Raw genomic sequence first — 27,990 nt, 5'->3', positions numbered from 1 at the left:
TGTGTGGATTGGGATTCTTTTCCATCTTTCCTTTTGAAATCCCTCTTCTCCCTTCCAGAATTTTGGAAATTTCTCTTATCATCAAATTTCCCATTGTTTTTGAATTTCAAAAACTTCTTGAAATTTTTAACAAGATAGGCTACATCCTTGTCCACCATATCTTCTCCCGATGTGCCTTGATCTTCCACCTTCTCATTAGTGGTCTTTAGAGCAAGGGATTTGCCCTTCCGTTGATTTGGCAGCGACATCTCATAGGTCTGTAGAGAACCAACCAGCTCCTGTACCTTGATGTCGTCAAGATCCTTGCTCTCTTCAATGGCCGTCACTTTAGCACGGAAGCTTTCCGGCAATGATCGAAGGATCTTCCTTACAACCTTGGAGTCCTCCATCTTCTCCCCCAAGTTAAACTTACTGACAACCACTTCATTTAACTTCCCATAGAACGAGTCGAAAGACTCATCCTCACTCATCTTGAGCTCCTCAAACCGAGTGGTCAGCATTTGTAACTTGGTATCTTTCACCTTCTTCGTGCCTTCATACGTTGTTTCCAGAATCTCCCATGCATCTTTAGCAATAGTAATGTGAGAAATCCTGTGAAATTCATCTGGAGACACACCACAGAAAATAGCATTTAGTGCTTTACTGTTAGCATTAGATGCAGTAAGTGCTGCCTTATCCCATGTGGATTTGGCTGCTTCAGGTTTGGTCCAACCCATCTCAACAGCATCCCACACGGATTCATCAATAGAGCATAAAAAGGCTCTCATACGAACCTTCCAAAATGCATAATTACTTCCATCAAAATATGGAGGTGCATTAAGGGATTGAGACCTATCCATCTCAAAAAGAAAGGGAGTCAAGGATCACACAATGGTAATGAAACCAAACAGATGTGTACCTGCTCTGATACCAATTGAAAGTTCAAAAACGTGTACAAAAACACTTTTGAACGTTTAGACCCCCAAAAACCAAATTAATCAACACACGCAATATGTTAAACAACTAGTGTGCGGAAACTTAACATATGCTATAACATGGAATTGATTAAACAACTATCTAAGCCACAACAAAATAAACCACAGCAGATAATGTAAAGGCAGAGATAGAGAGGAAGGAAGATGCAAACACAGCGATAACACCAGATATGTTATCGAAGAGGAAACCGAAGATCTCGGCGAAAAACCTCTCCGCCGCCCTCCAAGCGGTAATCAATCCACTAGAAAATACAGTTGGGATACAAGGACAGCAATAGACCCTCCAAGCCTAATCTACCCAATGCACCTAAGCCCTCCAAGCTTCTTGCTCCAACGAGGTTGTGCCGAACCTTTTTCTTTTCTAGCTTTCCGGATTCCGCTACTACACCGTAGCATCAACCAATGAATATTGGCTCCTTCCTAACTGCTTCCCAGAACTCCAAACGTCTGTCTCACAGAGATGATAATGGTGAGAACCAGGTTTGGTATAAAGGCCTCTCAAGGATTTGACAATGGAGAGGAAGAGAGTGAGGGAATTTGATGAGACTCTAAGGTAGAGATTGTGGGTGAAACAATCTGGTTTTTCTTTAGGGTTTCTCTCTCAAAATTCTCTCTGGAAGCTCTCTTTCAATCGTGGGTTAAAAGGGTATTTATACTGAAGTGGAGTGGAATGCGAAACGTCAGGTTTTTCCAAAACAGGGGTGGCTCGCGGCTTGACCTCGCGACTTGACTAAGTCGTGAGTTCCAGTCGCGAGTTAACCGTATGGCCAGTTGTCCTGTTTTGTCCTGTAGTGCTCCAGCTAGCATGACTGTTCATCTTCCAGCATGCTTGGCACGTGTGCATCTTCTGGCGGGTTGAAGCCGCGAGTCCCAGCCGTGACACTCTGTTTTCTTGCACACTCTTGAGCAATCTTCACACTATCTCACTCACTACCCTTACAACAATCCCACCTAAATACAGGGTTACTAAATGCTGAATTACAAGCAAATTTGGCACGGAATAAAGCCAATTAGATGGTTGAATAAATTCAACCTTACAGAAAGGTATAATGTTCATTTCCTAATTTTCAAGTATAGTTAAATCATAAAGAAACCAAATATGCTTATTATGCTTCTATTTCTTTGTGATGAAGTGAAAATTTGTTTTGAACAAATGAGGAACAAACGCTCAAGTGCTCAAAGCTAGAACAACATGGACTATGATATCCTTTTCAAGATATTCATGCTTCTCAATGTTATGGTTTGATTTCTAGTGTTTCTCGAGTGTGGCTTCTTGCTTGAATATTGGACATCAGACCAAGTATTGGTTCTAGCTTCTAGGGTAATATTAAATGAACTAGACTTTAGTTTACTTAAAATCAAGTTTTTTCCATAAAACATGATCTTCAATGTTATGGATTTGATTTCTGGTGTATCTCAAGTGGTCATGTGCTATGGAAGAAACTTGATTTAAGTAAAAAAAAAGAGCTCATTTAATATTCCCCTAGAAGCTAGAACCAATACTTGGTCTGATTTCCAATATTCAAGCAAGAAGCCAATGAAAATCCTGAAGAATGCTTTAAATCTTAGTCATGGAAATGTGACTTGCTTGGTTTTTCACTTTTATGAATTCATAAAGAATGAGCTCTTGATTTGTGCAGCTGAAAGGTATAATGTCCATTCCCTAATTTAAAAGTATAGTTAAATCATAGAGAAACCAAATAGTTAAGAATATTCTTAATTGTAAATTAATCAGTCTCTTTTATGTATATAACACAAACGTACAGGCATGGAAATGTGCCTTGCTTGGTTTTTCTCTTTTATGTATTCATAAAGAATGAGCACTTGATCTGTGCAGCTGAAAGGTATAATGTTTATTCTCTAATTTACAAATATAGTTAAATCATAAAAAAAAAAAAACCAGATGGTTAAGAATATTCTTTTTTTTCTTTTTTTTGATAAGGGTTAAGAATATTCTTAATTGTAAATTAACTGGTCTCTTTTGTTTGTATTCTCACAATCCAAAAGTTCATCTTATGGTTGGCCAATTTTTTTCAAAAAAAAAAAAAAAAAGGAAGAAAAAAAATAAAAGCTACTCTTTTCATAGCTGTATTTTAATATTAAATGAATACAAGCAAAGTTGTACTTGCTAAAACTAACATAAAAATAAGAGTATGCTTGGATGAAAAAAATAATATAACATATAGAGACACACTTAACTCAAAAGGCCTAAACTTAATGGGTATTAGCTCAATCATATTATATCAATCACTCATTCATCTATTTATGATTTAATGTGGGACTTCACTCATACGTTACCTAAAAGTAGTGTTATTTGGGATTTAAATTTTTCAGTATTATAATTGTTAAAACATGTTGATATTGTAATCAGGATAGCAAGATCATTGGTCATTTTTTATTTGAACTTTGAAGGAAGAAAAATGTTAAATACATCACAAAAGGAAGTATTTGTTCTGCCTCATTCCACTTTTCATGGGCCAAGGGGGCTGTCTATTCTTCTTCTATTGACTATTATCGCTTCTTCACGCTAGTACTCATCATTGCTTGCAGCTGTTAGCCGTTAGGGAATGAAGATTTTTGAACTTCGCACCTTTGCGTTGCCTTTGCGGCTTCTCTTGCTTAGGATTTCTCACTTATGGCTGGCCACATGAGCACCCTTTATAATATGAGAAAGTTTATGAGCACAAGTTTATCACAGTCGCCCTTTGTCTTCAAGCAGTGACAAAAGTTGTATGGTAATAGAAAAACTATTATAACCATGCAGCCCTGTTTTATATACATAAATGCCACAAACACAACCTTTTTCACAACAATTAGAAATCATATATTTGGTGGAGTAGTCGAGTTGTGGATTCAACTTTCTACATGGATTCATCTCTTTTTTGCCACCATTGGCAGTCAATCATTTCAGCAACAGTGAAAAATGTTTTGAAAAATGTTGTATTTGTAGCATTTCTAACACCCTTTACGACCAAGCAAGCCCAGTTTACTTGGCTCAATGGCAACAATACCGTTCCTATTATTTTTGGTCCTTTGAACAAATGGGGCTCGTTACTTAGTTCCCAATATTTAATTGCTTTGTCCGTATACCATTTTGCCACAGTGAAATTAGTTTCTATCCTCCTATTTGTAGCTCCAGGCCCTTTGCAATGCCATGGATTGATTTGCGGCAGAGTTCAAGGCCTTGATGCAGCTGACCGATATATGTTGCAACTTAAGCATGTCAAAATGAGTTAGATCAGTTTGGATTTTGCTAGCAAATGTGTTAATATAAAAATATTTGCAATAGACAATAGTGTTGCTCAATCGAAGAATTGTGGTTCCTGGTTAGTCATAACCATACACAATATATATACTTTGCTAAATATTCCTGGCAATACATTCTTTGGGGGCCAAAGAAAATTTCATCTCATCAAACTTATAGTAATCTCATTTACAGAAAGAGATATTGAAAACCGTACTTTTTTTATCAAGGAGAATTTTTTGGGGAGACACTCATACAAGCCTCTCTGCTGATGCACCAGACGCTACTCCGACTAGGTGTTGCAGCCACAGAACTTGTTTTGGCATCACTATATGAAAATTCCAAATCAGAAGTACCACTTGAATTGGAGTGGCAATGTACAGATAACTTGTTCATCTCATCAGTCAGTGAGAGCTTTACATGTAGACCAACAGCTGAAGTTTCACAGAGATTTATACTGGGGAAATAATGCGTATCCACAGGTGAATTTGGATTGCTCAAAGCATCTTCCTGCAAAATATCTTGCATCCTACATAGTATTCTATAGGCCAAGTTTCCAAGAACACGGGAATACGCTTCCAGAATTGAATGCCCAATATCCTACAAGAAGGACAAAGACCCAAAACATATTTATATAAGTCATTTTTGGTAAGACAGTTTAATCATGTCAAAATAATCTTCTAGGGGGGATGGGGAGGGGAGGCGGGGGAATTAGCAAAAGAAAGTAAAATGAAATAGACAACTGCAGTGGAAGCTAGCACAAATTTGATTGCCATTATAAAGACTACCAATAAATATAAACAATGGACTCATAGCAGTGAAATAATTCTGGTATGCAAGAACCTAGTAGTGTAGAGATTGTCCACAAATGAGTACTCAATAACTCACCTTGCCATATTGAATTTTTGTAACATCAAGAAATGTATGAGGAAGGTTTGGATATCTGGTCTTAAGCTGATGTAGAAGGGCTTCTGCTCTGTCCAACAACAACTCCATCTTGTCCATCTCAGACATTGAATCCTTTATGAAGGACCATGATGTTCGAACTGGAGATTTGCCACTAGCTTGTTCTGTAATTTTCTCTTTCCATGCAAATACAGCAGCTTCCAACTTGTTAATGGACTCAAGAGCACTGTGTTCAGATTTCAAATTGAGGGAATTGAGCATCTCCTCAGCTGAGCTTGATTCTGCAGACAAGACTTTGCAGAGTTCCTCACCAAGGCTTGCTTTCCCAGACTTTGAGTACATAAAAACAAATGTAGCAATAAGTTATAACAATGCAATGAAGATTGATAATATTGAAAATTCATCTGTAAGTTTACAAAACAGTAATGATCATTAGAATATCTGGACAGTTTTCAAATGACCACCATGCAGACTTAGTCCCACTTCATCTTCATGTGTCAAAGTTACTTGGCTGAAACTAAAAAATAAGTTTTTTGCCTTCTTCAACTTTGGTATGAATCCCTTTTGGCATGGATCAAACTTAAGGCTAGTCTGCTTCTAGACAAAATCTTCACTAAGTTTCAGTTCATTATGGAAGCAAATTTGCATAACTTGGAAACTTGTCCCTTTTTTCTTTTGGGTAAATTGCAAATTACACCCTAAAGTTTGGGAGTGTTTGGATTTTATGCCCTGAAATTTTAGAATTTGGAATTTACCTCCTAAAGTTTGGGGGTATTTGGATTTTACATCCTAACGTTTTAGAATTTGGATTTTACTCCATAAATTTTGAGGGTGTTTGGATTTTATTCCCTAAAGTTTGAGGGTGTTTGGATTTTACACCCCCAAATTTTATGGGGTAAAATCTAAATTCTGAAACGACATGGTATAAAAACCACATCCCCCAAAATTTTAGGGGTGTAATTTGCAATTTACACTTTAATTTTTTACTATTGGCCACAACTTAGCAAATTGTTCAAGCTCCAAACTTGTAACTTTTAGAAAGCAAAACTGGCCTCTGGTGAGAGGCACTTCAAGAAAGAAAAAATTGCAAAATATGTATCTGGATTGGACTTGAAAAATTGCAAAATATGTATCTGGATTGGACTTGAACATAGAGAAAGTTCCCCCTTAAAAAATCAGAGAGGATGCAGTTGAGAATGCTTTAGTTGAGAGAGAACTAAATTACCTTGGGAAGAGCGTCCTTGATAACGCTTGGCACAGGCATTTCAAGCAGAATATTTTCATTGATGGATTTAGCAGCCTTGAATACTTGATGTACCACTCTACCCTGATGAAGCAGCTTCTTCCTTTCACTGTCAGAGAGACCTTTTGTTGGTACTTGAGGTGAGGGAAGCCACCATCTCTTGCTTTGACGTGCACTGTTGTTCCTTCCTTCTGCTCGGCTACCTCCTTCTGCATACCAAAACTCAGTATTCACCATTGAATCCAGCATCTCCTGTCAGATGAAAAATCAATAAGGTTAATATGAGCCAAAATAACGGATAAAAAGTTCTCCAAAATTTTGAAGGGAATAAAGAGATCACCTACAATAAGCATAGAGTCCAACTTTTGAAGGGCTGGAAGATTCATGTGGATGTCAGCACGGGCTTTTGGTGTCATTATCTGAACAGATCAAATCAAATCCAAATTACACTATAGATCAATATTAATACTGCTTTGTTCATCTAGATCCGACTGAAATCAAAAGTACCTCCAAGGTCCGGCCATTGGCACCATTTTGCTTAGCAGGAACCAACTCAACCATATAGTTGGTGGGGGAAAGTAACCAGTCCATTTCTCTTCGCCATTTGCTTTTCCTTTCTTCAGTAAGCGGTTCCAACTTCCACAACTCTCCAAAAACTGTCGCTGAAAATCCAATTTTATATTTTTAAATAGTGTAAAACAGTAGTAATTGTTCTCAAGGGTCACACTAAGAAAACAGAAGAAACTTTCTAAGGAACAGGCTGTGGTCCCCAAATTAATAATCAAAAGAAAACTATCCAGCAATATAGGCTAAAAACACATAACACATACAAAATATTAGAAGGCCAAAAATTTTAGCTTTATTGAAAAGTCTTGAGTTTGACTGCGAAAGAGTTTATAATTTCATTTCACAAAATTTCGTTTCTGATTCAAAGGCTCTTTGATTCTTGCAATATTTAGTGAAAATTCACATATTGTCTCTGCTCATTGGTACTTTCTCTTGCAAAACATATGAGAACATTATGTTTTCAAATGATGAAAGATTATATGCAGTTAATTCCAATATCAGTTCCCTGGTATATTTAGAGTTCTAATCCCATGAGCTTGGCATCCCCATATGATACAGAAAAGATTGTAATACAGTATAAGTTTGCCACATTTGTGATTAAATACTAAATGCAAGTGCAAAGAAATATATAACAAGGCAAAACGCAAATCATATTAATTCTTTCTGATAAGAAAATGGTATATTTCATACCTGCTAGGTTTGTGATGGCATTAGACAATGCTAAAGCAGTGCCAAGGCCCTTGCATCCTCCAGTAATATCTTCACCCAATAACAGCTTTGCAAATTTTTCTTTCATTACCTCCACATCTGAAAATTGAAGGGGATAAGTAGGTTTGTCTTTGACATAAAAATGTTGGGGGCTTTCTGAGAGCTCCCATTCATCCAAACCATGTTCATCCCTCTTCATTGTCAACCATTTTGAAGAAAATGATCCAAAAGCATCTTTGCTAGAAGAACAGCTTGAGTCATCATCGTCCAAAGAGTCAGTTGGACATCCATCCCCTCTGCTTGTTCTGCTTTCATTTTCATAAGATTGATTGTTGATAATGCAACTCTCAAGGCCATTATATGTCATTATTCCTGAAAGATACCAATCATTAATCACCCAAAAATCAGGAACAAATTGAAATTAACAAGGTTGACACACTCAGAACTGAATATAAAAAATGCTTGTCTGTTCTCTAGTATAAACATTCATATGGTGCTCATCCATCTAACAAGTTTGTACCCTATGCATAAATCTCCCACCTTAATGGGGTCTAGTAGAGGTGGCATACTAAAAAAAATTATAAATGCCAATAAATACACTTAAATGTTCATTTCCAAGCTAAACAACATTGTTGAGATCCTCTGTTTACTGCAGGCATAATCATATATAAACTATTAACATGCATACCAATCTTAACACTCTGATCTGAAGGATTAATTAACACTGAATAAAAATGTACTGATTACACTCTTAGCAGATGCACAGAAGAAACAATTAGATAAGGAAATTCTGAAAGCTAGATAATTTTCATTTGTAGGAATCTTGAAACCAAATTAACGTGAGCATCTAAAAGGTTACATATTTACTTAGACTTAGATAAGTCAATTCTGAAAGAGTTATATAATTTATCTTTGATCACACGTATGAGTTTGAGAATATTAATTAACATGAGCATCTAAGAGGTTCATCCCCCCCTCCCTGTGGTCCCCTGTCCTTTTAAAAGAATCAAATCAGGATCAAAAATTTCAATTCTTCTAGACACCTTTTCTTGATCCATTAGTATGATTCTGTTGAGATTCCAAAGTTCTTTCTTTTTTTTTTGCTAGAACCATTGGGGTATCCCTTGACAGAATGACTGAATTAGTAATAATAATAAAAAATTAAATAATAAATAAAAACCCAAAAGGGTATCCTTTCATATATATATATATATAATACACCTAGTAAGGCAGTACATAATTTCAATTCCAAAATATTTACATTCTTGTAATGTTTAACTACTCTAAAATTGATTAGATTTTCTCATTGTGCCGCTTCCTTATTGTTTTGGCTAAAAATGTGTCTATCACTCAGAGATCATGGCAAACGATGGTTTAATCAGGTCGTAAGCCTTTGCAAGAAGTAACATCTATACTGCCCCTAGTTTTCACGTTTATGCCCCCATTATCCGAAGGCACATCTAAATGTTTGGGAAAACAAATTGTTAACAAATTCAAGTTTTGACTAGGAAAATGATAAAATATATAATTAGTGTATTAAAAACTGTCTAGAAACCATTTGAGTCAAATATTGCTGACATAGTCCCCACGAGGTTCACACTTGAAAGTTAGGCAGGTTATCATTCAAATGTGTCCCTATGGGACAAGAGATAGATCAGAGCACATGAAAGTTTTTAAGTGCCATTAGTCAATTTTTTTTTGTTTTCTATCTTTTTCTGACTCACTGTCCCAGATCTGTTGGGATCATGTGCCCCAATTTAAATTTTTAGGTGTTATAGTCCCCTCTCGACTCTCATGTCATTTCAAATGAGAGTCCGTCCAAATAAATATATATGAAAGTTTCATACATGTAAGAACACATAGTTCAAATTTACACCAAACAAAGAACAGCAGCTAGTTCAACAGTAATTTCAGAATGGGCAACAATGCTAAATTACCTAACAAATTTTGTAATTTTTTTCATAACTTGTTGAGGAAGCAAATTGTATTTATCCATCACTTTCATTTGGGACGACCATTGATGTCACTTGTATTGCACACCAATCACGATCTATCACATGTAAAAAAATGCGAAATTTGTTGTGTCATTGGACTTATTGATCGACTAGTTTTCCATTCTTTCAGTCCACAACAAAAAGTCTCAAAAGGCACTATCAATTATTGTCATCATCTAAGGACCAAAGTCACCAAACTCGCAACAAAATTTTAGAATAGGCCCCAAAATGTGGTAAGGAAGTCTTCAAAAATCAACAAAATTTCAGATTTTGTAAAAGCACATGACAACCTGGAAAAAAGGAGTTGTGAATTTGAAAACAGAAGCTTCCTGGCCATAAAAGATTGGACCACAGCTAGAGGGGACTTTCCCAGAAACCATCAGAAAAGGACTTGATTTTGGAGGGTTTGTTAAGAAAGTGGTAGCACAGTTGTACTTATAATACACACATAAAAGAAGAGCACAAAATGGAAAGGAATTGGACCATAGGAGAGAAATCTCTACAGTTCAAGCCGATACAAAAGAGAATAAACAAGCCATCAAGGCAATGACTTTTGAGACCACACCAAGTTACATCATTGTCTCATCTAGTAGATTAAATATATAAATGCTAGCCTAGTAGTAGTACCATATTATTATTAAAGGGTCCACAATTGTCAATCAAAATAAATAGTGAGAGCCGTGCAACTTCTGCGGATCTATCTTTTAAGAAATTGAAAATCTCCATCACTTTATAAAAATAAAAAATAAAATTTTTGATACTCTATTTTGATACTTAAAATTTCAAAAATGAAATAACTTGGGCACTACATCTACTGAATACTGATCTACATCTATTTTCCTATTTGGATGAGAGACAAGAATAACAAGATGCTAAAACATCCAATATTTTTAAGGATCAAATCAAACCAAGTATATCTAGAGGACCAAAATCAAAACTAACCTCATATTTAAGCAACCAAAATTGAACCAACCCCAAAAATAATGACAAATTTGTTTGTTTTAAAAATATTAGATATTAAATTCAAAATTTTTAAATTTAAAAGACCAAAATCTATTAAATATCAAATTCAAACTTTTTAAATTTGAAGGATCAAAATCGAACTTTCTCTAAATTTTAAGGATGAAAAGTATAATTCATCCAATATAAATTTTTTTTTTTAAATGGATTTCAAAGTTATATACATATATGTGTGTGTTGGGGGGTATCTGTTGGCATTTTGTCCACATAATTGTTATAACCAACTTATATCAAATCATATTAAAATCAATATTTAGATAGCTCAACAAGGTTTGAAAATTCAACAAAGTTGGGGTCCAATGTTTTATTATATTGGATCTGACACAACGTGAACATAAAACAAATTTTGAAAATATATTCATATTGTATTGAATCTAAATACATCCAAATACGTGAAACATTCGATCTAAGCCTAGCTCATAAAAATTTTGATCTTTTACTCCAAATGGGAAAGAAATTCAAGAATAAAAATTTTTTAAAAATTTTATTGGTACACCACCATCAATGTCTGACAGAGAAATTAAATAGAGGACTGGTGGGCTTTCTATCACATATCCCAATTTCTTCACATTATAGACCCCACAACCGCCCATCGTCCCATCAAATCAAACCCCCCAGCACTTCCATTCAACAATCACCCAACAAAGAATGTAGCTCAATCCAACTATGCTTTTTTTTTTAACCAAAAAAGATTGATGACTTTTTTCACATTAATTTTTACTGATTTTTATCTAAACTCATTATTAATATAATTTTTTAATCTATTATTAACAATCTGTCATATAAGCAAGTGTTAATTTTTTTTTTTTTTTTTTTTTTAATTTCTAGACTTTCTCAGTACAGTTTAGTTTCATTCTTTTTCCAAATTATCACAAACGAATTTATAAAAATTGATAAAAAAAAAAAAAAAAAAAACTAATTTTTTGGGTCAAAATCATGTTACCTATACGACCAAGTCCAAGCCCTATACTCCTATAATAATCTATTACTTCTTTTTCAATTTTCAATTTTTCATCCCATGTGGTAGGTATGTATTAGACCTTAAAAAAGTCTAAAAATCTTGGGGGACGGCAAAGATTTGAAAATTTTCTTTTTAGTATGTCATCTATCAATGCCCCACATGACTGAAACAAATCAGCATCAATCATGGAAAATTAAGTTATATTAATAGGCATTAATATTAATAAAATTAACAATAAAAATATTAATTTTAAATTAAAAATAAAAATGGTATGAGTGCCTTACTTTCTTGCTCGTCAAAGTCGAGGCTTATATCTCTGTCACGAGTGCAGCAAGCGAGCCTTCTTCTCATCATCATCATAAATCTTTAGTTCTATTCAAATCTTTCTGTCTCTTTCTTTTGGAATGGAAATATATAAATAAATAAAAATAACACCAAACTTTAGTATATGATTTAGCAGACAATCCCACTGCTCCACAGCCCTACAATTACATCAATCAAGCAACATTATATACTTTAATTATGTTAATGTTAATCTCGCTTAAATAAAATATTTATATATATATTTATCAACATAATGAGAGATGTTCCATCAACATTATAATTTGAACCCTTTTTTTTTCTGATAAAATAAATAATATTCTCTACACTACACAAACTTATTTTAATAAGCCAAATAAGTAGAGTCACTAGTGGTGGTCCTGAGGTAAACTATGCATTCTGGTTCACAGACTCACAGTTCACACATAATATAAGTTAACCAAAAATAAAAAATACAAAAAAAAAACAAATTTAAGGAATAATAATTGATAATTTTTTTTTTTTTTTGACAACAATTGATAATTGCTCTTTTCAAAAAAAAAAAATAAATAATTGATAATTGCTTCATTTTTTTGTCTTTTTGGTTCAAACTAGATTTACAATAAGGTCCCAGCTCCATCACAAACTTAAGCAGAAGTCACAGATTAACGTGAAAGAAAGCCACGTCAGCAGAAGTCAACCAGGGGTATATGACCAAACTCGTGGTAATTGGTGACTTCCTGCTAACTTTGTACTTTGGATGACGTGGCACCCGCTGACTGGTCTGGTCTGTGTAATTAGCTTAGTTGTGAGTCCAAGCTCTAATATCCCTTCAAAAATTAAAATTAAATCTGCTAACTCGAGATAATCAATGGTGGGTCCCAGCACTAATCCTTATTAAGCAGCCAAAAACACATTAAAAATAAAAAGAACCTCAATTTGTTTTGGTTGAAATCATTGTAAAACAAAAGGAAGTAATTAGGAAGAGCAATGCTAAATGTTAAAACCTCAAAAAAAAAAAATAATCACCATTTTTTTTTGTAATTACTTTTATGGTGTATTATCATCGAACCAACATTGTTTTCATGTAGATTTATCATTGAATATTATTTTATTTTTATTGTGCACAAATTAAAGCAAGTCATATTATAAAAAAAGTAGTGCAAAATATTAAGGCTCATGATATCTACATTAAGAATGACAACGGATCGGATTCAGGATGGATTCTTTTTATGCCCGAACCCGACCCGGCCCTCCCCGTTATCCAACCCAGCCGTGGATTCCAAGTCAAAACTTGTATTAAAAAAAAAGGCAATTTTATTTATTGTTATTGAATTTTTTTTTTTTTAGAATAAAGGCTGGAATTATTGTTATTGAATTAGGAATAAAGAGTTACTTGAATGATGTTGAACAAAAATTTTCAGTTATAAAGAGCGATTGTGTAAGCTTTTTGGACTGACAGTCAAATCTTGAGAAATTCGAAAAAGTGCTTTACCATTTGTCAGCCTGATAATCTTTTTAATGTCTGTAATTTCAAACTGTTGCGTACAAAAAAGTTGCAGGTAAAGTTTTAGTTTTTAAGGGGAAAGAAAAAAAAGTCAATTTTATAGTTCAAAAAAAAGCTCACTCAATCACTCTTTTTACTGAAATTTTTTGTATTTCAACACCATCCTACACAATAAATTTTTAACCAAAACAAACAAGATTGATGGAAAATGAATAGGGATCTGAAAAGAAATTGAAAAGGAGCATTTCTGGTCTCCCCAAATGCCATACTTTCAGCAAATTAGCATTTTTAAAAGCAGGGGAAAAAAAGCATTGGTTTTGGCTTTTGAAATTTAAAAAGAAAAAAACACTTCAGAGTTCAAAAATCAAAACAGAAACCGAACAGTAGTAGCCAGTAGCTACCACAAGCCAGTCAACCAAAAGGAGCAATAGAGAAACAGAGAAATGAGAAAGCAGAAAGACCCAATATACATATCAATATGGTTTATCGAAAAGCATATGAGAAATGAGAAAAATGAAAAGACCCACATAACATATTAATCAAAGAATATGAAAAATGGAGACAGATAAGATAAACAGACAGACCTTAGTGAAGGGAAGCACAATGGTCAGGAGGAGCTAGGCAAAGGCAAAGGCAAAGGCAAAGCATTCTACTTCAGCTTCAATTGGAGCATTCTCAATCAGAATAAACATTTCCCCCATAATTAAACTAGGATTTGCATGTTGTACAACATAGTACAGAGAGAGTGAAGAAGCTGAGGTTTGAGAGAGAGAGAGAGAGAATGTGTTTTGGGTGTTAATGGAATGAAGTGTGGTGAAGGCTATTGAAGAGGAAGATGAGATAGCACAATGGGGTTGGTGAGACAAGAAAGAAGAGTGTGCTATAGAGAAATTAAAGGGTGTATTTATTAAGAGTAAGTCTAGGTACCACAAAAGTTTTTTTCAACGTTATCATAATTTTGTCACAACTTTACTTGATAAAATCATAAACTTACATGGACCGATTATTTTATTTTCATCACTCTCAACTTGTCATATTGTAAAATTATAATAAAGTTATGAAAAATTTGGTGGCACTAATGTTATTCGTTTATCAATTGCTGAAGAAGGAGAATTTATTATCTGAGAGAGAGAGAGAGAGGATGTGAAGTGCTTTGGAGGCTCCTCTGAATTAACGGGACGCGCTTCAACTCAATCTTAACCGTTTGATATGTCGGTCCTACATTGTTACTGTTTATATGGGACGGTCCAGATGTGATACAATGCTTTTCTGTAGTTTTTTTTTTTTTTTTTTTTTTGAGAAACTGCTTTTCTGTAGTTGGTGCTTGGACGTCTGTCTTAAGCGGGTTTTTGGGGGCCCACTAAAATGTTGGGTAGCACCAAGCCGATTACTTTTTTTGTTAAAATCTCGTAGAAAATAATCATTAGTTCTGTGTATAGATAATGCTATGGAGCAATGCTAAGTTATAAATTATTTTATAATATTTTTACTAATAGAAAAGTAACTTGTAATTCTAGCAATCTTCATAACGATGTATTATTTATATTACAAATTTTACCGACTTTATTATTGATATGTAATTAACCACTAGTTGGTTCCGGTTAGTTTAATTTAAAAAAATTTTAATGATTGAATAAGAGACTTGAGATTTAATTTTTATTTATACAAAAAACCAATTAATGGCTTGATCTGATAATAAAGATTTATCATTAAAAGCGAACGTCATAGGTTGAAACTCTCTAAAAAAATGCTATTAACCACTAAATAGTAATTAAGACTTTTATTTAATATGTATTACTTTTTATTTTATAATTAGATAATTGGAGGAGGGAGATGAATTGATACCAATGACATTCATTGTTGCATCTATTTTTTTAAAAAAATTTTACTAAAATTATAATAGATTTAACATTTTCCTATTATGCAATGACTCAATGAGCTCACCTCTAAGTATAATCCATTCCAATAATTTTTCCATTAAAAAAAAACATTACAACTCAATATTATTTTCCAGTTCTTTTTTATGGAAATAACTTTTTTTTTTTTTTAGAACACTAAGTATTTTTAACACACACACACGGGGAAAGGGGAAAAGGAAATAAACTTACAGTGGTGTATATCCAAAATGACCTAATTCTTGGATACACAGCACAGACTTTAAATCTCTTTAACTCATACTCATTTCCCAATGTGGGATTAACCTACTGTTTTTTCTTTTGAAAATATAAAGCATTTTTAACACACACACAGGGAAAGAGGGGAAAAGGTCTTAAAGAAATTTACAATGGTGAAAACTTGAGTTCAAATTCCCCCTCCCCACATTTATTACAAGCTAACTTGTGAATGTGGAGTAGTAGGTTTGGGCCTCAATTTTTTTGGGTTGAGACAACATAGTTAGGCTTACTTTAAAAATATCATCTTAATCAACTTTAGGTCTGACTAATATAGGCTTGTGTGAGTTTCCTCTGCTACATTACTACATAAGTAAACATTTGTAGATCTTGTGCCTTCAAATTTAATGCATTTTAATATATAAAAAATAAAATTTAAGCTATTTGGGATTAGTCTTCATAATTTACCTCCACAGTCACTTAATTCACTAAATTGAAATCTACACTCTTAAAGTTTGAGGTAATTTTAATTTTCCCCTTAAATTTTTTTAATTTGGATCCATAACCCTAATGTTACATAGCATTTGAATTTAATTCCTTCCAAGTAATGAGGTCATTGAGGTGGCTGTTAAATGCAAAATAAGGCTCCAATATTTACAACTTGTCCAATTAAAACATGTCACATCACATCATTTACAAATATATTAGATTAAAAAAATAGTAATTTTTTTAATAAAAAAAATTAACATTTACCCCTAAAAAATCATCTCTCTCTCATTGGAGAGCCAAGGCTGAACTATGACATGAGCTTCCTCATAAAATCAAAAGATAAAACTTTGACACTTATCGCTCAAATCCAAAGCGTTTTGGTGACATAATCATGCATTATGTGAAAAACATGATGAGCATGATGAATGAGATGACAAGTGTATGATGGGTTTGTGATGAATGTTTAAAAGAGATGGTGACTAACATGTTATGTGATGAGTACAATGAATATGGTGTGTGCATGTTTAGGATATCCCATTAGAGGATTCCTTGATAGAACTAGGTTGTGTAACAAAATGAGTGGAGGTTGGTCTATGGACCAAGTAGGCTTAGGGTGTCTAACATCTTCCCATCTTGTACCTTAACTTCAGACCCAAAGTTTGGTGCATAGGCCTCTGCAAGGGGCCTAAGTTGGTTTTTATACCTAAACCAAGTGACAGCTCCCAAACCCTTTGCCTTAATGGTCCACTCGATCAAGGCATACTCTCCAAAAAGAAAATGAGCCATGCAACCTACTATGTGTCCATACACTAAATCTAAGAAGGACTCTCCTAATGTGGTCCAATCACACACTCACTTGTTCTTTAGCCTATGCTACCCCTTGTTGGTAGTTAGTGAGGGACCTTAAGCTTCATTTCAGACTAAAGCTCTTTGAAGCTTATCCCATCAACTTATAGTCAAGGTTTTCAGACCCGGATTAGACTGGGAGGTTGGACTGTGAAAACCAGGAACTGGGATGAAAATCTATTTTTTAAGCATAAAGAATCAGATTTTTTGTTAATTCCATGGACCCCTAAAACCAGGGTTGGACCATAAGAACCATGGCAAGAACCGTGAACCCCTTAGCTTTATTTATTTATTTTTTTTTATTTTTTTATAAAAACAACTTAACACAATTTTATTCTACTTAATTAAATTATCAATCTCTTACAAGGAATTTAAAAAAAAAAAAAACTATAACTAAAATCCTTCAAAGATATTCAATTTTACTTCAAAAATTAATCATAAATTTTAATGTTTTCATGGTTATTATTTTATTTTATTAACTTTCTTATTTAATTATTAAATATATACTTGAAAATCATTAAATTTCCCTCACATATATAGATATATTGTCAATTTTGCTAGTTTTATAAATTTAATATCCATATTTAGGCTTTAATTAATTATTAAATTAATTATGACGTCATCACGGTTCGACCCCGGTTCGACCTCGGTTCGACTTCAAAAACCTTGAACCTCTCCCTTTTACGGTTCAATGAACAGTCCGAGTCTAAAAACCTTGCTTATAGCTTGTCCCATTGCCTGTAATAGGTTCTAAGTACAATAACGAGTTGCCACCAATACATTAAAGATTCACTTAGGCTTGGATTTTGTATAACGAGTCCAAAGAGAGTTAGGCTTACTTGCACTAGGCTTGTGAATTTCTCAGTGAAAATGACCATCAACATGGTTCATCCAGCTTTGGATTTATGCTTACCTTCCTAAATAAGCTCCTTCCCATGAGGAGTGGAATGGCAAGCTATAAATGAACACTTTGATTTGTTAGAGGTCAAATTTCCACCTTCAAGAAGTTTTTGGAAGAGTTTTCTAACCACAAAAGAATAAGGCCGGTTGAAGCCTTAGGCCTATTGCTGAGATAAAGTTCTGCTCAAAGGAATTTATAAATCTCTCTTCCACTACCATATGAAATCACTCAGGCCTATGTGAGCTAGCATTCTTCAATTTATATTTAATTATGATTGGCTAGTACAATCAGGGGTCGAAGTTTATACCCCTTAATGCCTTATCTGGTTTCCAGACAATTAGGCTTCAATCAATCTATCTTAGTGCATTCAATTTAGACTATGCAAAAGGATATTATGTTTTGGGTGTATACACCCTGCCTCTCACAACATGTGAGACCCTAAACAGAGTGTGGGTCTCACATATTATGAGAAAGTTAGATATATACACCCGAAACATGATATGCCATCTTGTAAATTGCTAATGAATTTTCTGAGTATCATTGTACTTCATGACTATCTATTGTTACATTTAAATGAATTTTAGATGTGCTTTTTTTTTATTTAATTTTTATATATATATATATATATATAAATTTTTATTTATGGTTGTTACTTATTTTTAAAACCTAAAATAAACACAAAATTTTTGGGTTGTAAAATCTACCGTAGGGACCCAATTTTTAAAAATTATTTATATTTAATTAATATAATTAATTACTTTTTTTATAAGAATTAATTAATTAAGTGTTGTGTCTTAGCATGGCTTCGCATTTTCAGAAGAGCTCATAATTCAAAAGTCAAAGCACAGACCCGAAGTTCATCCTTCATCCTATGCTATGCTCGGCTTTGTTCAACCTATTGTAGCTGTATCAATCTTAATTAAAAAGAAGGACAAGCCCTTTTTGTTGTGATTATTATTATGTACTTTAGAAGCATATTTCATCATTCTTACAAAGGAGTAGATCCCACCTATTATGGAGTTCATTGTTATATATAAGGGAAGAAGTATACTAGTACACAATAATTTTTTCTCTTTTTATGTTTGTATTTTTATCTTAAAAACATAAGAATAAGAGTATGCTTCGATGAGAATAAAATATTGAGCAAAGCTTATTATTATTTAAGTTGTAATGCATTGGAATTTACACAAAATAGAGTTTATTGTAAAAATCTATAATATTGTATATTCTGGAAAGTAAGAATAATGTAAAAGATCATTACCTTTTATGTTCATCAAAAAAGATCATTACCTTTTATTTAAAAAATTTGAAAGAAGAAGGACGTTACATAAATCACACGAGGAAGAGTGTGTGTTATGCCTCTGCCTCGTTCCAAGAAAAGCGCCGGTAGAGAGTGGGGGGGGGGGCTGTCAATTGTCGCTTCTTGACGCTCGGTACTCATCATTGCTTGCAGCTGTTATGCGTTAGGGGAATCAAGATTGTAGGAGCGGCTGTTTCCATTTTGTCCCCTTTTGAAATTCGCACCTTTTGCACTGCCTTTGCCACCTTCTATTGCTTGTCTCATTTCATTTGCTACACAAGAAAGCTCAGAAAAGTGCAAAAATACAAGCCCTACCCACTATCACCCATTTGTTTTCATCTCGTTATATAGGGGGCATCTCTATAATCGAGTATGGCACTACTTCCTTGTTTTTGGGTTTCTAAATTGGAAGGGAATAGAAAGGTAGAACAACTTTTTGTGGCTCTCCTTTGTTGCCCTTTTCCAAGGTAGTTGTTTGTATTTTGAAACTTGGTCTCTACAGCTCTAGGTTTGGGAACAATATTTTATGAAGCAGTGTTATAAGACTTCCAGTTAGTTTAAATAAGAGATTTGAGGTTCAATCTCTGTCTATACCAAAAACCGATTGATGTCTTGGTCTAAAGATAAAAAACTATCTTCAAAAGTAGATGACATAGGTTGAAACTCTCTCATATTATATACATATCAATTTTATATGTGTAGTTTTTATGTATTGCAAGAGGATGATCTCATAATGCTATCTTAAGTTTCTCTCTCCTTGATTTGAGGGTGGCTACATGATGTTTTTGTTAAATAGTAACGATGTCAAAATAAAATATAGTAATAATGCATAATTCAAGATAAACTCAATTGACATGATATAAAAGAAAAAATAAATGAAAATGAATAGAAAGACAAATTCTCTAAGCAAATAACATGAAATTATTGGGTGCATTGAGAGAATTACGTCATTATTTTCTGTTAAGGGGCAATTTTTCCACATGTCACATGTCCCAATCCCACTGGACCTCACTTAATTCCTACATGAGCTAAATATGCAATTAGATTCATTTTATAATTCCTACATAAACTAAGTGTGCGTTTGGGAAGTGCTTAAAGTTGTAGCTTATTGTTGATTTTAGCTTATTTTTGCTACTATTCATGGGTCTTATTACACTTTTTGATATTATTCATGAATCCCACTGTATTATTAAACTTATTTTTTTTTAACTTTTTTTCTACACTTTCAGCTAAATAAGTTGTTCCCAAACGGACACTAAATATAGTCACTATATATGTTGTTAACTCTTAAAAATGCATTGTAAGAATATTCTTTAGTAATGCAAATTGTTCATACCTGTGTATTTTATTTTAGAAAAAAAAAATTATTTTACTTCTTAACTTAATTTTGGTTATTGTGATGAATAAATTTATTTCATGCGTGCATTTTTAAAATAAGATACAAAAAATTAAATTCTAAAACATAATATTCTTGAATTAATAATAACTTTTACTAAGAAAATATAGGTTTTAAATAGATTGGAAATAATTTTCAAATAAAACCTAAATAGAATGAGCTAGAAGTGGTTTTAGATTAAGTAATTTTAGATGGACTTAAAATATTTTTAAATAAATTGGAAGTACTATATGTAGGAAAGTAGCACTTAAAACCCAAGTAAGCATTGGGCCTTAGATCGGAATGGGCCTAGAAAATACCATTTCGAGATACGGGGCCTTGCTACTGACGCGCATACCTTGAAGCATGAACCAAAGTTAAAACAAGAGGTCATCATGAACAACCATAAGACCCTTAACCTTGGAATTTGATCTAACAAGGCTCATGACTCTTATTAGTCCAATCATGAACGAACCACTAGAGTTGCCTGAGGTAAAAGCCCATGGACTATATCACCCACTTCAACCCGTGCCCCAAGCTATCGAAGACCCTTTTCAAGGTATTCGAGAAGTATTCGAGGTCTCTCTCTTCGTATCTTCTTGATAAATCAAGAAGATACCACTTAACATAATTGCATTTAATGCAACAAATAACTTATCATAATAAGACTAGAAGCCTCAAAAGTCTTTATTCATCATAACCTTAAAAAAAAAAGAGCCTAATGGGACAAAAGGTTGCCCAATTACATCAGGACAACACCTACTAAGGCACATGCTGGAGAAGAAAATTAAGTGAACCAAACTTTTGACATATTTTTATAAGAGAGAGAGAGAGAGAGAGTTATCTAATTCTTCAAATTTCCCATTGTGGATTGATTTGAATCCATAGTATAAATTAATTGTGATTTTAAGCGAGTGATTAAGCTATGGGTTAATTTCTTGCTCCTACACTATATATATTCAAAATTTTACAAATGAGAAGGGATGACACTTAGCACAAATTGAAGCCCATTTAATTATAGAGACACTTGGCATCAACTTACTTGTCTACTATACCGTTAACATCTTAGATTTGATATCATGTAACTCTAGCTCTAGCTCTATGGTAGTTGTTTATTACTGTTACTATTTTGTTTTATTTGAGATTTCGTAACTCTAGCTCTAGCTATATGATTCCATTATAAAATTGGTCCACAAGAAAAACCCATCCATGCAAAAACCCAAATTCTCATACCTCACCTTATTTTGTTTTCACTATTATTACAAAGCTCATGACTCAAAGATCATGGCACATCATTAATTCATTATTATAAAAACCATGAGTCAAAGATCATGACACAATATTATAAAACCCATTACTCAATGATCATGTCACACTATGCATAGTTAAAAGCCCGTGGCAAATTATTTACCAAATGGATTCAAGCCCATTATTGAAGCCTATGGTTCAAACCTGTAGCAAATTATTTATTAAAGTCTATGATTTAAGCCCATGAAAAATTAATTGTCGATGGAATCTATCCCTATAAATATTATCAAAGAACCCATGGCCATTATCTTCAAAATTATATCTATGAACACTTTTTTGGACTGAAATGGTAGAAATCTATTAACACTTAAATCCATTATTATTCTTTTCTAACGTGTGTAGGCCCAAATGAGGCACATCACAGATAAAAGCCTAAGGGGGAAAGTAAGGCAAAGCCCATCCAACAAATAAGGCCCACGTGTTTCACCAAGCACGGCTGGGCAAATCCCCATATATTTCAAGTTTTGCCATATGCCAGTTGGAACCCACTGCAAGTGGTGTCAAGTTTGGAAAAGAATGGTTCAAATATATTTAGGGACGTTTGGTAGAGAAGTTTGAGTAATATTGTTTGTATTTTTTTGAAATATGTGTGGATGAAAAAAGGTGTGGAAATACATGTAATGTTATTTAAAAACTGAAAATGTGTTGATTAACAACTCTACCAAACAGGGCCTTAATCTTGGGAACAAATCAATTGTATAAGGACTTAGCTTACATCAATGCTTTGGTTCACTAGAGGAAACATGGGCACTTAAATGGCCACATGTCTCCTCTAGATTCTCTAATCTAAATTGATTCTAACACTATTTATTTCAAAAGAAAATATCTTCAATAAAATATTTTTAACTATTTGGTGTGATGTGTAAAATTTTTCAAGTACAAACTACCAAAATTAGAGGCTCAACCACCAAAGTAGCCAGTGTTTGAGACCAAACCGCTAGTATTGGTCGTCAAACTAGTGATTTCGATTGCCAGATCGACTGGACGGGTGGCTCCGACGATCGAACCACTAACGCTGGCCGCCAGACAAGTGGCCTAATCACTAGATTGGGGGAGGGCCACTGTGTATTTTTATAAAATGTTTTACTAATTAGTTTTTAAAGGTAAAATGTTCTACAGCTTTTTACAAATAATTTTACGGTCAAGAGAAAATATTTTATAAATTTGACCGCATTTTACATGTAAACAAACACCTAAAAATAAGAAAATATTTTACAAAAAATATTTTACTTCAAGACAAATGTAGTATAAATGGAATAACCTACGGCTGTTCCTATAGCTTGGGTCAAATTCAAATACAACTCCCAACTGTGTGTACTTAATAAACAAGCAAATCATTTGAATATTATATATATATATATGTATATAAATCATTCATAAAATATGGGAATACCATAAAATAAAACAAGGCAAACATCCTTTTAGGTACTATAGAATAGGATATGGCCATAATAAAATTCAAATAAGTAATATACATATAAAAAATTCTTTCAAATAAGTAATATACATATAAAAAATTCTTACATTAAATCAATTCCAATCAACAAAAGCTTATAACAAATTTCACAAGGTTTTAGGTTTTCCATTATTTCAGATTAAATTAACAGTATGCCATCTTTTTTTTTTTTTTTTTTTTTTGACCTATCTTTATCCAATTAACTTGAAATTTTTTAGTATAGCTAGATTAATCTATCTACACTAGTTATTATGAAATTTTCCTCCCAAAAGTGGTCACTCTATGATTTATTAAAATTTCTTAAATGTGGCTAACTCAAATCTTTCTCCTGACAGATTTGGGATTAGAAAAGGGCAATAACTATTCGAATTAAGGAAATCAATTTGTTACAAAAACCAAATTCAAATCAATCCCATGCATGGTCGCTTCCATTATAACCATCTTGCACAGACAATTTCGATGTATATGAATTTCTAACTACAACATGTGTAGGATCTATCCGGTAGATAGCACATCACACAAAATATATGAAATTACAAAATTTGGACAATATACGATTTCAACAAAAGAAAAGATTTGAAATACTCCTAATTAATATGTCAGACATTAACTTCAAATCGATTAATTTAGCATTAAGTTCATAATTTCACTCTTTATTATTTATAGTTATGTGTTTGTGATAGAAATATTTTTAGCTTTTGGAGGTAATCTCAAAGGATTTAATTAATGCATCGCCAAAGGTTTTGTAGCTGAATTGACACCTCTCCATATACAAAGTGCCTAGGGGATTGGGAGAAAAGGGTTTGAACGGTAGGTTAACAACGTATTATAATTATCTTTAAAAAAAAGATTTAATTAATGCATCATCTCCAGAACATGCCAGCACATTTGGCCTAATGGGAAAGGGTAAATAAAATATAGAGAATTTAATGAGAATAGCTATATTAAATATAGAGAACGTTCTTAATTAATTAGTATATTTCATTTTTTCTACTTATGAAAAAAAAAAAAAAGAGTAAAAGCTTATTAAAGCTGCAACAGATCTTATGTCAAAATGCTTCTTAAAGCTCATATGTGTGCAGTTTTCTATTTAATTCTTTATATTTTTTCATCTTCTTTTCTAAATATCCAACCCAAATTTCCTAATTTCTAATTATATTTTTAATCATTTCCCAACTTAATTGATTATTTCATGCCAACAGGAACAATTATAAAAATATTTTTAAATATTTTTATTTTGTTAAAAAGTATTATAGCTATATTCTAATATAAAAATATTAAAGTAAAAGGTTATGTTCTGCTCTGTCATACGAAGGAGAACACATCCTGTTTTAGATCCACCTTAAAGGACACGAGAGTCTCACATTTAATTTGGCTTAAAAATAGCCACCAAACACTTGGGAAAAACCATTTTCCCAACAATTACAACCTTTAAAACATTTTATTTTGATATCGGAATTTAGCTAAACAATTTAAAACCTAACAATACTCATGTCACTTTAGAGCATGGACGTAATTTTTGTTGGCATTATGCCATAGGATTGATCAACTGGCTCCTGAGTTATCTTCAACAACTCTAGTTGAAACCTTTCCATTGCAGGGAGAGGCAACCGTATTGGTACTACAACCCCATCTTCACCTTTGTTGTTTTTGAACCTTGCATAGAAGCTAACAAATGGTATGGCCCCGCTAGGACCCCCATAAACTGGCTTCCCCCACCCAAAATCGATCCCTGAAAACCCAACTTGTGTTGTATCAGCAACAAGAAAGTTCCCAGCTGTTATATAAGGAGGACGTCCTTTGATCACCATAAGATCCGCCACTGACCTTATGTACTCTTCGCTCATTTCTGCCTTTGTCTTTTTGACCAACTCTAGTGCATATCCTAATGGATTTTTACATAGTAATTCAGCCTTGGAAAGTACAGTCGGGAATGCAAATGCATTCCCATAATATCCATTAGGCACTTGCAATTTCATGCGTTGCTTACCACGCAAATTGATAAAGCATGATAAACGAACAACATCATTTGGATCAAACTCAAGCGCGATCGTGCGGCATTTCCATAAAAAAGCAGAGAGTGTCTCAAAGGTAGAGCATGTCTGAAGTTGTGGCGGAAGATGCTTCCGTATCGATCTCATCTCTTTTGGACCAAAAAAGAAAGAGCAATGGACCATGTTGCTGTTCTCTATTATTGTTGTGCTTTTGTTGTTATTCACCATCTCGTACTCGTGATGTATACAAGTAATTCTTGGTGGGTCTCGTGCATTTAAGATATGTCTTTGCCATACCGGTTGTTTCGATGGTACACATGAACCCCTTGCAATCTCTGCAACAGTGTTGAGGAATTGCACCAATCCAAGTGAATCACTGATAGTGTGGTTTAGTCGTACCGCAAAGATGAATCCTCCGCATGTCAAACGGGTCACCTGCAAGTCGTTATATGAAAGTTTAGGATACCAAGAAGAGGACAAATCCAGAAAAGGTGCCCCTTAAACAACATATTAAATAAATGTTAGCTATTACAAATTTTACTACAAAAACCCTACAAATAATTTAAAATTAACAAAAATATTATTAGTGCCCCAAAAATAAAATGGAGTATTAACTAGAAATGAAAGATTTAAGGGGTGTTTAATTTAGCCATTTTCATCACTTAATTTTCAATTTTCATCACTTATTACTCAAAATTTGTGAGCTCCACCAGTGATTTTCTTGTTTACCTTGATTTTTAATCTCAATTCTCATCTCTCAATACTCAAAAAAGTGAGAATGAGTGATGAGATATTTAATCAAGTTTTATGAGTTTTCAGATTTTAAAAAATTGAGTTAAGAGGCAAAATAGTAATAATCATTGTTATTAATTCTGTTCCATTCCGTTCCAGTTGGAATGGTTGGAAAATACCATTCCAGCAAGTAAAACAGAATGGTATACCCCCTTGTTCCACCTTGGAACAAATTTCGGGTCATTCCGAGGTGTTCTGACCGTTTCGGGTGATTTCGGGAAATACTGGCCGAAATTATGGATTCGGCCGAAATGAGTTTCATGTGAAAAAAATTGAAAGAATACAAGGAAAAATCTTATGAGCCACGGTGAGGGGGAAAAATAAAAGGAAGGATGAGAAGATGAGAAGAAAAAAATCAAGAGAAAAAAACAAAAGGAAAAAGAAGATAAGAAAGAGAAAAAAAATCAAGAAAAGCTCACGGTAATGAGATTTATCATTTATGTATGGTTGTATGCTTCCTCTTAGAAGTTAGAACCCATGTCTTTGCAAAAACTCCACTAGAACCCAGCTGAGAAAATCTTTGAGAAGTGAACTTGAGATGGCGTTTCAGACTTTTAGCAAAGTAAGGGGTAGTGTTTTATTTGCTTTATTGAGTTGACCACATAATCCAAGTAATAAGTAAAAAAAAGATGAAATGGTATAAAAAGTAGAAATAGGAAGTCATTGTGAAAAGACAATCACGTGGGGTTGGTAATTTCTTGGAAGCTTCATATTTTACAATGCCCAACATCCATGTTTATTTACAAAAAAAAAAACCCAATTATTCTAATTTATTTATTTATTTTTTTAAAACCATCTAACTATTTTTTAAAAACCATCTAACTACTTGGATAAGTTGATTAAGATTTCTTTTCAAAAATCTCTCTATTGAGTTTATTAGTTAATGTCAAAATAATTGTAATTATATATATATATATATATTAGCGGATAATTCTAAAACGGTATTCATAACATTAGTAATAACACATACAAAATGGAACCCATATGTAATGAATTGTCTCATCAAGTCGGATGGTATTCATTGCTCAAGAGAAGGGTACTATACCAAGGACCCCACCAACTGAGTTATACTTTACTTTTTACAAACCAAAAACAAAGGAAATATCAAGTGTCAAACAAAAATTGGAGTTGAGTTCAGGAATTAAGAGTTATGAGAATGAGTTTATGAATTGTGAGTTATAAAAATTGAGATATGAATTATGAGATATGGGTGAGATGTAAACCAAACAGGGTAGTTCTTCGGATTAAACTAAAATGACATTGAGTACGGTATTAACAACTTTGATTTAGGCTCTAACAATGATTTCACCAGCCCACTATATTAAAATTAACCTTCGAATTCAGAATCTATGTTATTAATTTATAACTTGGAGTGGGGGGAATTTAGCGACGACTTTAACATATGTATACCTGAATGAGTAGCAAAGGGCATCCAATTATACCATTAGAGCCAGGAACATCTCGAAGAAGCTCATCAATATATGGGCATGGTGGTTGTATTGTGTCACCAAGCTGCTCCAGTGTGATGTCCGCATCAGCTTCAACGAACAAGATTCCTTCTCCGGTGCAATCCACCATAAGTTTCCGGTTACGTCCTTCCCTAAGCCTACCTGCAAAAGGGTAATAATACACTAGTGCTTTAGCTAGAGCTGCTTTGATGACTTTCATGGGGTCTTTATGAACCATCAATGGATTACTGTTTGAGTAAAACATTATAAATGGAATCTGAAAACGAAGGCCTTCTTGGTCATCTATGTCTGATAGTTGCTTTAACTCATAAGGTGTTGGTTCTGCAGGCACAATTAACTCCGGCTCGCAATGCCTCACTGAGAATACTAGAGGGGAAGAAGGTGGCATAGACATTTTTTGTGGGTGCAAAAGGAACAAGTAAAAGAAACAGAAAATATATGAAGTGAAAGTGGACGAGGGTCATCTTATATTTATATCCATCCATTTGTTTTCTTGTATTACAATCGAAAGTAAAAGCTATTCAG

The 27,990-nt window shown here is 33.4% G+C and overlaps 2 protein-coding genes across 5 annotated transcripts in view; both read right to left on the bottom strand.

Annotated features, from left to right (window-relative positions):
* Nucleotides 1-4,272: 4,272 nt before the first annotated feature.
* On the bottom strand, nucleotides 4,273-14,344 carry LOC126708685 (rop guanine nucleotide exchange factor 14). Of its 3 annotated transcripts, none has more exons than XM_050408551.1 (8): nucleotides 14,009-14,344; nucleotides 11,902-12,013; nucleotides 7,625-8,014; nucleotides 6,875-7,029; nucleotides 6,712-6,786; nucleotides 6,350-6,619; nucleotides 5,107-5,454; nucleotides 4,273-4,818 (listed from the first exon to the last, which is right to left on the bottom strand). In XM_050408551.1, exons 2-8 carry the CDS (start codon nucleotides 11,975-11,977, stop codon nucleotides 4,444-4,446), a joined length of 1,689 nt encoding a protein of 562 aa, XP_050264508.1. In that variant the 5' UTR covers nucleotides 11,978-12,013; nucleotides 14,009-14,344; the 3' UTR covers nucleotides 4,273-4,443. The 3 variants fall into 3 exon arrangements, with proteins under 3 accessions (XP_050264508.1, XP_050264506.1, XP_050264507.1); XM_050408549.1 differs by having other exon boundaries at nucleotides 11,902-12,099; nucleotides 14,009-14,343; XM_050408550.1 differs by lacking the exon at nucleotides 14,009-14,344 and adding an exon at nucleotides 13,108-13,203 and having other exon boundaries at nucleotides 11,902-12,099.
* A 10,179-nt stretch (nucleotides 14,345-24,523) lies between these two features.
* The window catches only part of LOC126709776 (methanol O-anthraniloyltransferase-like), a 57,887-nt gene continuing 54,420 nt past the window's right edge, over nucleotides 24,524-27,990 (bottom strand). Inside the window, exons 1-2 of one of the 2 annotated variants that reach the window (XM_050410113.1) lie at nucleotides 27,407-27,919; nucleotides 24,524-25,639 (exon numbers count right to left, since the gene is read on the bottom strand). In XM_050410113.1, the coding sequence (XP_050266070.1) occupies nucleotides 24,710-25,639; nucleotides 27,407-27,859 (1,383 nt within the window). In that variant the 5' untranslated portion in view covers nucleotides 27,860-27,919 and the 3' untranslated portion in view covers nucleotides 24,524-24,709. Of the gene's footprint in view, nucleotides 25,640-27,406; nucleotides 27,920-27,990 lie in introns of those variants that run through there. The other variant, XM_050410114.1, reaches the window with a different exon arrangement.

This window comes from Quercus robur, chromosome 12, assembly GCF_932294415.1.
Source record: "Quercus robur chromosome 12, dhQueRobu3.1, whole genome shotgun sequence".
Classification (NCBI taxonomy): Eukaryota; Viridiplantae; Streptophyta; class Magnoliopsida; order Fagales; family Fagaceae; genus Quercus; species Quercus robur.
Note: the sequence above shows the minus strand (reverse complement) of the source record. Positions and strands in the feature narration are given on the sequence as shown.

Coding starts and splice junctions, on each gene's coding strand:
- LOC126708685 (XM_050408551.1), bottom strand. CDS start 11,977: ATGATGATGATGAGAAGAAGGCTCGCTTGCTGCACTCGTGACAGAGAT. Junction 6,787..6,874: donor CCAATGGCCGGACCTTGGAG/GTACTTTTGATT, acceptor TGATCTGTTCAG/ATAATGACACCAAAAGCCCG. Junction 6,620..6,711: donor AGTTGGACTCTATGCTTATT/GTAGGTGATCTC, acceptor TTCATCTGACAG/GAGATGCTGGATTCAATGGT.